This window comes from Osmerus mordax, chromosome 10 (genome assembly GCF_038355195.1).
Source record: "Osmerus mordax isolate fOsmMor3 chromosome 10, fOsmMor3.pri, whole genome shotgun sequence".
Lineage (NCBI taxonomy): Eukaryota > Metazoa > Chordata > Actinopteri > Osmeriformes > Osmeridae > Osmerus > Osmerus mordax.
The window spans coordinates 2,670,947-2,684,453 of NC_090059.1; the positions used below are offsets into that span (position 1 = coordinate 2,670,947).

Consider the following 13,507-nt stretch of genomic DNA (forward strand, 5'->3'; position numbering starts at 1 on the left):
ACTATACTGTTGTTGTCTGGATCCTCTATGGTTCAAAACCCACAGTCTGTTTCCCCACCGTGAGCGTGTGATCAGGATGGTACACACCCAGCGCAGTGCTGACAGCTCAGAGTGAACCATTATCTGGTCTGGAAGCTGAAGAGGAGTCATCGAAAATTTTGAGACATTGCCCATTACTTAGGTATTAGTTCAGAGTCTGCTAAATGAATACATGTAGAGTAAATGTAAATGTAGTTCTGTTGCACTGCACAAAGGAACTGAGTGCTTCCTGAACACTGTTGTTCTGCCGAGTGTCATGGAGTTGGAACCTTACAGGAATGATTCACTGCCCATTTCTTATTTGGGGAACTGCAAGAAAAAACATTGGAATGACTAAGAAATAATATATAGTCTCTTACAGTTTACTCACACCTTTCAAAGTAGGCCTGTATTATGCAGGTCTCTCCAGATACCTGTTTATGACATTGTGTCAAATAGTGATGTTTGTCAACACCCAGTCAAGACAAGGGTGCTCCATTGTCACTGGTAGTGGCCATGGTTATATACCTGTCAGACAGCCAAACAGACATAGGCCCTCCTTGTTTGACGTCTCCCGTTGTGTTTCAAACTGCCACTACGTGTCATGACAAAATGAATGGCTAAAGAATAGTCTACCCCCAGTGCTGTTTTACAAGGAATTGTCCAAATGTATTCCAGCAGCAGACTGTATGGGGATGAGTTACATTGTTGTGGGGATAGGTTTTCCAGACGGTGGTGGATTTACTGGGTGCCGTTCTAGTCCGTTAATTCCACTATTTCTCAGACTCTTTCAGAAGGTAGCTCGACTGGCAGGGCCAGCGTCATCTCAAAATACTCTCCTTCCTGTACATCTCCAACAGCCATCAGTCCTCGCTGGCACCCAGTCTACACGTTGCCTAAAGCCTGAGCCCTGAAATGTGAAGGGTGCATTCCATCACACACACATACAGTAGGCATGAAAAAACTGACAGACAACATTGCTATGTATTCTACACATTTTTCAAATGAAAACAATGCGTTTAGATCCTGCTATTTTCTCAGTTTCCTAAAGAGGAGCCAGAAAGTAAAAATGTGTGGTATTCAGCACACAGTATGGACAACATTAGGGCAACCCTACAGGGAGATATTACACGCTGTACAGTAGCACAGCTTTTTCATGTACTCCAGTGGTGATAGCCTGTCATCTGCTGAGATGGGACCTGTTCTGTATAAAATCATCCATATGGCAATTTGCCCATGTGGTGATCCCATGCCGTTATCGCCCCATAGATTACGCTTTTTATGGGCCCAGCATAGAGGATGATGAAACCAAACCAGGTCATGCCGATTGATAGACATTATCCTCAGCTATCATATGTACGCTTCATCTTTTTTTACAGTACTGTGAATGGCGCTGTCTCCGCCCTGGTCTAGCCTGCCAGTGGCTACCCTCAAGCTGTCATCGTATTGTAATCTTAAATATTTAACTTCCTCAAGAGATTGAGCTGTAATATAAGATTTGCCCCCGTAATTCCTGCTGACTGCTACAAACAGATGTGAAATTTCAGGGGAGATCTAGACTGTAATCACCTCTGTATGGTCCTACTATCATCTTCTGTCTGGTCAGACATGCAATGCCGTTCCGACAAGATCACTTTTCATTCCACCCTTCAGATTTGTCTATGAAGAGATAGTATATGGGGTTCAGAAAAACTTACTGTGATATACTAAACACATTTTAAATGGCATTTTGCAGTCATACGGGCACACACTGACTTATTCAACTACCCTCCCAAATATGGAAACTTACTGTATAATGTTTAATTATGAATGTAACTACAAGGCGGTGACCTTAAATCAATATAGCACAACTTCAAAGGACCCACATCTATTTTATATAGAGTCAGGTCTGGCCTGTTGTGGCCATTTTGATCATTATCAGTCGAAGGGATCTTCTAATGGCAGTTGAAGTTTCACACTTTGCTGAGTGCAACGTTATACACCAGTGATTCATCACTCAAGCTCATGTCAGTCACTGCATCCCCCCACCACCACCAATCTCCCCAGCCCCCAAGTTCCCATGCCATAGGCCCGACATCCAGTAGACTAACCCTACCTCCCAGTTCAGGAGGCTATATGATCCGTAAGAACATTGTAAAAGAGCTAAGGCTGCACGATTGACATGGACTGAACCATCCATCACATCGCATGGTTAGATAGATATATAGATAGATAGATTCGCTAGATGTATGGATAGATGGACGGATGGATGGAGAGAGAGAGAGAGACAACTTGATTGGGCCCAAATTAGAAATTAAATACCTTAAATTAAATACAACCTCACTGTATAAAGCACTGTTTGCATTATTTAAGTTTTGTATTACACACATTGTGTAAATGTACCACAAAAATATGCTAAGATTGTAATTTTTTTCTGTTTGCCAACTACTCTGTGGTTTGAATGTGATTCGTTCCTTTCTTAAATCAGTTTGTTGTGACAGTCTGGAAGTGTGTTTGAGGAAGCAACACTTCCCCAACACCAGTAACAATATTCCCCACTCCCCAGGGACAGATAAGGTGACCTGGGGGAGACTTGTTACTTCGTCTTCCATTTGCAGGGAAATGGGACTGGAATAATTTAGTTCCATATTCGGACAATGTGAGCCTCAGTGCCATTTTAGGTTGACCAGGTGAGCTTGAAACCCTTTATTATCCTTTGGCCTCTGTGAGGACTGGGCCCACCCTTTTAGAGGGGTTCTGTAGGTGAGTCCTGTAGCCCGGGGCCAGGTCCCCAGGAGCAGACAGCAGGCATGGGAGTGCAAGGCTCGCCTGACTGATGTTCATCCAGGGGCCAGGTAGATGTGCCCCACAGGCAGAAGACCTTGGAGCGATTCGACACTGAGACATGAGATGGCTGAGATGTCTGTTTGGGAACATATAGGAAAATCACAAGGCATTATGTTAAAATGGTAATAAAGATAATTATTTAGCCCTTCTTACATCAAATTACAATAATGCGTTTTATATGTAAAATAATATATAATAACGCTGATTACTCACAATTAAAGCGTAGTTTTTAAATATGGATCAGCATATTAATTTACTTCCATTATATAAATAAGCCTAAATACATATTTCTATATAACATTTTTAATACAGAGTGCTGGGATTAAATATAAGAACATTATTTTTTGTGATAATAATAATTCTGATACTTGAATGTGTCTTAGATTTTTCAATATCTGCCTCTAATAAACTTGTAAGTGGTGAGAGAATTTCAATAGAAAACTTGTTGCTGTGAGAACCTTATTCTGGAAGACAAAAATTCTCTTTGTTAGATCAATGCCCGTTCTTCACATATAATCAGAACAAAATGCGGTCTGAGTGAGATAATTTGTTCCCATATCTGAGGTCACAATATTTTCATTCGAGCGCAGGAGGGGATCCCTGCTATTGCCAGGGCCTATTGTGTCGCAGCCACGGACACGAAAGTCTTGTCAATGTTGCTTTATTCCAGACAACAGAGTTCCAGAGTGCATTCAATTATGAACCAATTAAGAGGTGTTTCCTTTTATTTACTTGCTTTGATTCCATGTGTGCAGCATATTGTTTCAAAATACGACATTAGAATGTTGTTAAATCGCTTGAGAACCTCTTTCGGGAGAGCTCTATTATCATTTTCATTAGCATCTGAGCAGGAAACAAATTTTCTCTTGTCTTGTCCCTAGGACAACCGTACACACAACAAAGGCACGTTACATGCTAGTTTGCACTCACATGAATCGTCCGCCGGATGCTCTTCAAGAATGAAGCGAAACGAAATCGAATTAGGCTATCGGACACACTCACACGATATGAGAAAAAAAAATTCCCACAGTTATGGCCGGTGATAAAACTTCAGATTCACGGAAGAAAATGGTAACAGGTGTGCGATATTCAAATGAGCTATGTAACTTTGACAGTAAAGCAGACCGTTTTAATTACCATTAAAAGGTTTAAAGTGTAGGGATGTGTGAAATATATATATGTATATTTTCAAATATAAAAATCACGTCTGTACTAGGGTGAAATAAAGCTGTGATGGCTTGTTGAATTAGGGTCCATTCAATTTGACAAACGGAAAATGTCAAATCTCACATAGGCTACTGTTTATAGCCTGTGCAGGTGTGGAAATTCAGTTTAATCACTGGCCTGGTTTAAGAAACCAACGCAAAAGCTAATGACCTATGTTTATTCGGATCAATTACATTTAGAAAATGGTTTTCTAGGTGTTAAATATTACTAACTCCAAATCTGAGAGAAAGCGTCTGAAAAAGCTGGTGGGGGGAGAGGGGTAGTGAACGCCCGGTCTGGGATCATTTTTTAACGCTTTATTTAACTTTAAGATTGTATTGTTGTCAATGGCACAAATGCATTAGCCTATATATAGTCTTTTATGTATCAAGGAAGTGCATTAAAGTCTTTTAAACACTAACAATTAAATCAAATTAACCCATGCAATAAGGTTGGCGAGGTGCGTTTTTGTGGAAAACCTTTATACTAAACTAAAAACAAGAGGCCTACATTGACATGTTTTGTCATCATTAGACAGTAGGCCTTAATTAGTTTGATGAGAAAGATCGAACAGAACCTGTTTTTTGTTATAAAAGCAGAAATGCCTTATTAACACAATAGTAACCGCATACCTTATCGCATATAAAATGTAATAAAATGTGCCTACAAAATTCATGCTAATGATGATTTTGAAAGTAACCTAATTGGACGTTTGTTAAAATAAAGTAAGTCCATACATTTAGTCATTTAGGAGACGCTCTTATCCAGAGCGACATACATAACATGTGGAAGTGTATCACAGAGAATGTTTGCTGTTTATCTAAACATGACACAAATATAAATGGCTTCAGATACATTTATTCAAATAAAGACAATGGGTTTAAATAAAATACACACATAATAGGTCTACATGCAGTGACCTAAAACGTTGTACACGTTAAAATACATTCCTGTACAAAATGTTGTCTCCTGTTAAATGTCAGTCTCGTCAGAGGCAAAGTTTATCCATGCAGCTACATAGACCTAATGGCCAAAAATACATTTGTGCACAAATGAGCTTTTCAGTAGCCTACCTTTTCCGTAATTGATTATGTTCATTAGTGCATACATTTAGCTGAACGTTATTTTATAGGCCTAGGCTATATTAAAAGGGTAAAAATATTAACTTTGGCAAGTGAAGTAGGCCTATACAGCTTGCATTGTTGTTCCATGAGTTTACGCAATATTGTTAATCTGTTAATATGTTAACAGATTAAACCAACATCAGAAAAGCACGGCTACACTTCTGTTCCTTCTCGGCTGTATATCAAATTATTAACACTGAAATGATTTGAAATAGGGTTGCCCAAGCCTGCACTGTTGTGTACAGGTGCGTAGTAGTTCATTCTGTTCGAGGTGAGGTGCGTGCTATCAGAGTTCAATGAAGTGTTTTGAGTGGGTGAGTACGAGCCAAGTCCAGACATGTTCTCTCTTTGTGACAACTCTCCAAGATGTACAGAACCGAAATCTCTCCCCCTGATGCCGTTGTTACTCCCAACCAGCATAGAGTTCATGTTAGATACGAAGTTGTTGTAACAGGGGCTGTGTTCAACCGATGGAGATGGAGAAGATTTGGAATCGGTGGAAGCGGGAGAATTCTGTAAACTTGTCGGGGATGAGCTAAGGATGCTGGCGGTGTCGGAGAGTTTCAGCGCGGTGTCTTCACTCTTCACCGCTCCTGGCAGCGTCCCTGTGTCTCCGTTCACGTCAGCTCGCCTCTTTCTTTTCCTTCTGAAGTTACCGTTGTCAAACATTTTCTCACAGTTTGGGTCCAATGTCCAGTAGTTCCCCTTACCTATAAACAATTACCACATACATATTCGTAAATAAAAAAATAAAACGATTTTGTCAGCCAGGGTCTAGACAGTTATGATTAATCTGATCAATACATCCAAAATCGGTGCTTATACTTCTTTAATAATCTAGAACGTCAAAATATAGTTCCAATAATTTGAAGAGAACTTACCAGGATCATCCTCGTCTCTCGCCACTTTCTTGAAGCAGTCATTCAGTGACAAATTGTGGCGGATCGAGTTTTGCCACCCAGCTTTGCTTTTCTTGTAAAAAGGAAAGTTTTCAGCCACATACTGATAGATTTGGCTCAGTGTCAGTTTTTTATCTTGGGCATTCTGAATTGCCATCGCTATCAGAGCAGAGTAGGAGTATGGAGGTCTGACCATCTTGAACAGTTCTTGCTGGCTGGAAATAGAAAGCCATCCAAGGTCAGCACTACCAAAACCCGTGGGTGGCGGCAGGAATTGCCTTTGATTCGCTCCGTATCCAGACTGTATGTAGGACGTCCCATTCGTTCCCGTGAGGTAAGGAGAGGAGTTGATACCGGGGCCGTTCAGCCACAGGTATGGGTTTGTGGTCGGGGAGGTGTACTCCCCGAGACCGTAGCTGGGAGCATGCGCCGGAGGCCTCTGCGGGTGGTGATGTAAATTCTGCTGGTACATACCAAAGTTGTCACAGTACACTGCCATGTCCAGAAGCTCTTGAGCGCTATGGTGCTGTATAGGGCTGGCTTGAGGGTTGGATGGCTGATGTCCAAAAGCGTTCATAATCCGTTCTAATCAGTGACCAATAAACCGCGCTCTGACTTTCTTCAAACATGAAGAACCACGATTCCCAGTGTCTGTCTCCGTCAGTGTCTCCCTGAGGACTGAGCTCACACCCGGGGGAGGAGTATTTATGTGGTTCGCCCATAGCCAAACAGGTATAGCCCATTGAGGGAACTTTTGGGTGACACCCCCTTCACTGTCACACTTCTCTCGAATCGTCTTGACCAAATCTCCGGGGCAATGGGCACCGATACTGCCTAGATAGGCTACCAAAGGCAGAGGTTTAATTATTTAACATTAGATTAGGTATTTTTGTCTAAACCACGTACAATTAGGCATTATCCACTGTTGTACATTGATTTTACATCTTTAAGCAAACGTTAAAATTTACTGCAAAAGTAGGCTACATTAGGATATTTTTATATAGACTATGGAGTTATTTTATTTATATTATGACAATATTTATACATTCATAGACATTTTGGACGTTCTTTCATTTAGATTCACGGAAAGAAATAACCTGATATAGGTTACGGCATGGATAGGCTCCCCGACTGATGGCCCACTTTTTATTTGCAGGACAATGTTCAATGTAAACAGAGCTGACCTGAGTGTGTTTATTAAATCCAACGAGTTTGTAATAGTTATAGCTCAACTGTTACATACAATATAGAAGTGAGATAGCAACAGTGAGAAGCTGCAAAAATAGTACGGAGCCGCGGAGGATTTCGTTATAAGTTGTTGACATATCGTATAGGCTAATATTTGCAGTTTGGCACGGGAAATTATTTACGTTTTTAAAAATATATCTTAAATGTCTCAAACCTACCTTTTTTGAAATGTACATATTTATCTTGTCCAAAAATGTTGTGTAGCCTACCAGCCAGCTGCCTTCTCAAGTCTTCAGGATTTACTCATGGAAAGGGTTATTCGTTAGAAATAGAAGCCTACTTTATTAATCCATGTTTCTTAATCATTTATAAAAACTATCCACAAATAATTTAACATTGAAATGATCGACTGACGACCAATTAAATTCGAATAAATATGCAATTAAATATTAATGCAATCATTCATGCCCACACAAAGTGTTGACAAGCAGGGGCGTAGCCAGGACATTATTTCTGGGGGGGCCAGTTCTGATCTTTTATTTGGGATGGCACTTGATTGTCAAAAACTACTATTTTAAAACTCACACACTGCATCACTCAGAGCAGCAGTTTTCTATCGGTATCCAGTGGTTAGCTGCTAGTCTCCATTGAAGCGCTGTCAGAATGCATGTAGGTTGGTTTGTGTCTTGCACTGTAGATTGGGGGCGTGGCCCAACATGTGAATATGGGGCTTGTAGCTTAAGTGACATATGACAATATAAGACGACTTTATAAAAAAATACTAATGCATTTATTTCAGCTTTATACCGTTTCTGTTCAGTAGGGTTTTGTCTTTTTTTTTTTTTTTTTTGTGCCGTGGGGGGGGGGGGGGGGGGCAGGGTGGCCATTCTCTGACCAATGGTGGCCGTGGCCCCCCCTGGCCACCACGTGGCCACGCCTCTGTTGACAAGTCTCCAAGAAACACTGGCGCCTATAATACTCCTTCATGCCTGTTGAGAACAAGTATAAATGTTTTTGCTTAAAACGGTTGTTTTAAGTGAATGAACTACATGGCATTTGAAATACTTACTGTTACAGGTTCTTGTTTTAAATCCCAATCTTGCCTTTCCAGTGCTGCCCCCTTGTGGACAAGCGATGACCATCGAAATTGACCGAAACTCCCATAAGAGCATCGATACTGTTTAACCATGTTTTGAATGGAGTCTCAATTTATGGATCATTCTTATGTAACAGATAATGCGCACTTGCACTTTAAGGTGAGAAGAAACTGCATAGACATCCATACAAGTATTAAATGTAACTTTCAATAGATTAGTAGTTGTAGATTTTTAAGATTAATTTGACCAAACATCGGAAAGATATGTAAGTCTATGTTCCAGACTGGGCCATGTGGAGGGTGAAAGTGTATTACTTGCGGTCCGTTTCCAGACATGGACCAGAGGTGGACTCTGCAGGTTGCTGGATGAGGGGGAAGTAACACAATCACCATGCATTTGTCTCCTTGGAATTAATCAGCAGAACATTCCTCGTCTCCATGACCTGGGTGTAATTGTTTGGCTTTGAGGTGTTGTCCGGACCACAGACTGAAGCTGGAACTGTGCAGTAGTGGCTGTCTGCAGGGCCATGCTGAGGGGAAGTGGCATTTAACCCCCCTTCAAACAACCACCCCCCACCCACCCCCAATAAGCACAAGCTGTTTGGTGTTGGACACAGAAAGCTAATTACTGCTGAGTACAGAATTTACTACAATACTGGGTCAACCCCTGACCAATGGGCTATAACAGTTTTATCACTGTGCTATCATGATGGGTTAAATTCCATCGGTTTTATTTGTGCTGCCAAGCTCGCTCTGGTGAAAATGACCATTGTACCAATCCTAGACTTCAGTGATGTCATATACAGAACTGCTTCAATCTCCCTACTGAAGAAACTGGACGTGGTCTACCACAACGCCATCCGTTTTGTTACCGGAGCCCCATATAATACCCACCACTGCAACCTCTATACATTAATTGGCTGGCCCGTATTACACATCCGGCTCCTATCTCACTGGCACTGGTACAACTAATTTATAAGTGTATGTTACGCAAAGCACCTCTTTATCTATGCTCCCTGGTTACTTCTGCTTTACCAACACGTATCCTGCGCTCAAGCAGGTACATCTCTCTGGTCACCCCAAAAGCCCTCACCTCCTTCGGCCGCCACTCCTTCCAGTTCTCAGCTGCCAATGACTGGAACGAATTACAAAAAAAACTGGAATTGGAGAGCCTTATTCCTCTTCATTCTTTAAAAAAAACGTCTGTCAGAGCAACTGACCGTTCATTGTACGTGTTAGCTTTCCTCCATCATGCGCACATTTGACCCTGCACATAGCAGGGTTACATTCTGTAATGCCATGGCAGACATGCATTTTTTATCTGCACTGCATCTTTTATTATACTGTATAATGCCCTGTACTGCATTTTTACAACTTTAGCTTGTCTTTCTCGCACATCTGTAATTTGTAAGTCCATACCTCATTTTGTATTTTGTGCCTTGTATTTTTGTGTAACTACATTTTTTCTTGCACATTTGCGCTTTGTCTTGGCCAGGTCGCCGTTGCAAATGAGAATATGTTTTCAATCGGCTCACCTGGTTAAATATAGGTTTTATTATTTTTATTATTGACCACTGTAAAATACTTAAGTTGAAGCATTGGAGCTGCTATAAATAAAAGTGTGTCTTTCCACGGGAGCTTCTACATTTGAAAACAACAGTAACACAGGGATATCTACCTTCTCTCATAGGTGGAACCTGAACTGTCAATCAGAACCCAAAATTACATACCTGTTTTAGATATGTAAGAACAGGGGGCTGCATGGCGGTTGAAGTGGGAATCATGCTGTCAGTCGTCTCTTCATCCCGTTTCCACCCGAGCTCCCAGGTCACAAGAGCTTTGTTTGGGGAAGGGGGGGCGGGGGGGCAGTCAGTCCTCCTGATCAGGATCAGGTCGACAGGCAGGCTGGTGGGGGGGAAAGAGGTTGTGGAGCATTGTCTCTGAAGCCACTAAGAACTCAACCAGGACAGCACAGAGATAAATATTCTTCAGTGCAGTCATTTCACAGTGTGTGAGCTGAAGGGAGAAATGGTCTATGTATGTGTCTGTGTTGGGGGGGGGGGGGGGGGGGGTTACATGCAAGATTAAAATCAATATCTAATGAGGTCACTATCAGCTAAGACCTCAACAAGCACAGATGACTGGCTTTGACCCAATGAAAAGCTTCACAAAGCATCTATGAATTAATGTTCTCACTTCACAGTGATCCCCAAACAATTAAAAGTTCTTATAGACAACAGTCTTCGGAAACCAAAAGTAAGGTTAGTTATTAATTCATTATGTGCTGAAGCTTGTCCTGGACACTTGAGTTGAGCCAAGTCTCCCTCTAGTGGATGTGGGATGTCGTGAAAACCTTTTCAGATAATGAATATTGAAGCCATTTCTGTCCTGTAAACACATTATTCTTTCATAGCTTGTTAGCATATTTATTTTAAAGTATTCTAAAAGTGTTTTTTTTAATTTGGTGTTATTATTTGCAACAATAGCAGGACCTTCAGAAAAAGTTATCATTTTGTACCCTTGGGGTTTAGCTGTTTTAGCTCTGTAATGTGCTGGTTTGAAACAGGAAAGTCGGTCTATATGAAGCAACAGGCTTAAGTTTTGATTGTGAAAAGCCTCAAAAGGAAAATGAATTCATAGGACCACCAAAACACTAACTCTACAATGCACAAACAAGATGTTTTGTGATGTATGATGTTTCAAATAGCCTACTCACAACATTGCTGTATCAAGATTGATAAAATAGCATGTACTGGAATAAACCTTTTGGAACATCGGTAGAGTTAGGGTTGTGGTGGTCATCTGAATATCCTTTCTTTTGAGGCTCATAACTCACAACTGAACTTTCACATTTTGATCATTTTTTTCACGGGAGGCTTCTTCCATAATATCTTCAAAATGATAACCAAAAGTAAAGTAGAGTAGCAACGAGTAGAGTAGAGCAGCAAGGAGCAGAGTAGAGCAGCAAGGAGTAGAGTAGAGTAGCAAGGAGTAGAGTAGAGCAGCTTGGAGCAGAGTAGAGCAGCAAGGAGTAGAGTAGCAAGGAGCAGAGAAGAGCAGCAAGGAATACAACCTTCTTGACCCCAACCAATCAGGCTTTAAGACGGGCCACTCCACAGAAACTGCCCCCTGTCAGTCACCACTGCCCTCCAGCCTGCCAGAGCGGCTTCGAGGTCATCCATCATAATTCTGCTGGACCTTTCTGCAGCGTTTGATACGGTTAACCATCAAATCCTGCTGGCCAGACTTTCTGAGATGGGCATCACTGGCACTGCACTTCAGTGGATCTCATCCTACCTGTCGGGAAGATCCTACCAGGTCTCCTGGGGAGGCAAAGTGTCAGGCCTCCGCCAGCTCTCCACTGGTGTCCCACAGGGCTCTGTCCTTGGACCCCTCCTCTTCTCCCTCTACACCACCTCGCTTGGACCAATCATCACCTCCCATGGCTTCTCCTATCACTGCTATGCTGACGACACGCAGCTGTACCTGTCATTCCCCCCGACTAATCCGGGGATCTCAGCTAGGATCGAGGCCTGCCTCAAAGACATCTCCACCTGGATGACCGAGCACCACCTCCAGCTGAACCTCGCCAAAACAAAACTCCTCATCATCCCGGCCAAACCCTCCATCTCCCACGATCTCTCAATCACCCTGGAATCGGCGACGGTGACCCCTTCATCCTCTGCCAGGAACCTCGGGGTGACCATGGATGGTGAGCTCTCCCTCACAGCCCACATTGCTGCGGTCTCTCGGTCGTGTAGATTCACCCTCTACAACATCCGGAAGATCAGGAGATACCTGTCTGAGCATTCCACCCGGCTGCTAGTCCAAGCACTTGTCCTCTCCAAGTTGGACTACTGCAACTCGCTGCTCGCCGGTCTCCCAGCATGCGCAACCTGCCCTCTCCATAGGATTCAGAACGCAGCATCCCACCTGGTCTACAATCTACCCAGATGCTCCCATGTTACCCCGCTCCTCATCTCCCTCCACTAGCTTCCCATCACGGCCCGTATCAGATTCAAGACCCTGGTACTGACCTTCCGAGCAGTGAACGGGACTCCACCCGACTACATCAAGTCTCTCCTCCAGCCTTACACCCCCGCCCGCCACCTACGGTCTTCTTCTGACAACCGTCTGGTGGTCCCACCGCTCAAGAGCGCCCGGTCCCAACACAAGCTCTTTTCCTGTCTGGCCCCCAATGGTGGAATCAACTCCCCACCTCCATCAGGGACACTGACTGTCTCCCCACCTTCAAGAAAAGGCTCAAGACGCACTTGTTCCAGGAGTACAACGGCACTTAGGAATGCTTGGCTGGACCTGATGTTAGTTTCCTCCAGGATCACAATGACTCGTATTGAGAGACTTGTTGCTCTTGTTGGTTAGTTTCAACGGTTTCAAATTCTTGTACTCGCTGTGAAATATTTTACTGCTGATTGTTTTTTTCTACAGGTACACTCTTGCACTCTTGTGGGGAGTTTCATGTTGTTCAATTGTAACCTGTTTAACTGCATGCTCTTATGGTTTTTCCCTTTGGCACTTATTTGGTTTTCCACAATGTATGCTTCATGTTTTGGCTGCTCGCAATGTTTGAGGCTATCTCGTTGTTATGATCAGTGACCTATGCTCTTTTGTAAAGCTTTCTCTTGGAAGTCGCTTAGGCTAAAAGCGTCTGCTAAATGCATAAATGTAAATGTCAGGAGTAGAGGAGAGCAGCAAGGAGCAGAGTAGAGCAGCTTGGAGCAGAGTAGAGCAGCAAGGAGTAGAGTAGCAAGGAGCAGAGTAGAGTAGCAAGGCGCAAGGTAGAGCAGGGAGGAGTATGGTAGCAAGGAGTGGAGTAGAGCAGCAAGGAGTAGAGTAGAGTAGCAAGGAGTAGAGTAGAGCAGCTTGGAGCAGAGTTGAGCAGCAAGGAGTAGAGCAGTGGGGAGAAGAGTAGAGTAGTGGGGAGCCAAGTAGAACAGAACAGAGCAGTGTGGAGCAGAGTAGAGCAGAGCAGTGTGGAGCAGAGTAGAGCAGTGGGCAGCAGTGTGGAGCAGAGCAGAGCAGTGTAGAGCAGAGTAGAGCAGTGGGCAGCAGTGTGGTGCAGGGGAGAGGAGAGTAGTAAAGCCCAAATAAGAGACCCGCCAAATAAGAAACTTGTGTAGGAGCTGATT

General features: G+C 42.9%; 1 protein-coding gene across 1 annotated transcript; it reads right to left on the reverse strand.

The window, feature by feature from the left end:
• Positions 1-5,085: 5,085 nt before the first annotated feature.
• On the reverse strand, positions 5,086-6,650 carry foxi1 (forkhead box i1). Its single transcript, XM_067245384.1, has 2 exons — positions 6,056-6,650; positions 5,086-5,884 (listed from the first exon to the last, which is right to left on the reverse strand). Exons 1-2 carry the CDS (start codon positions 6,648-6,650, stop codon positions 5,328-5,330), a joined length of 1,152 nt encoding a protein of 383 aa, XP_067101485.1. The 3' UTR covers positions 5,086-5,327.
• Positions 6,651-13,507: the final 6,857 nt, after the last annotated feature.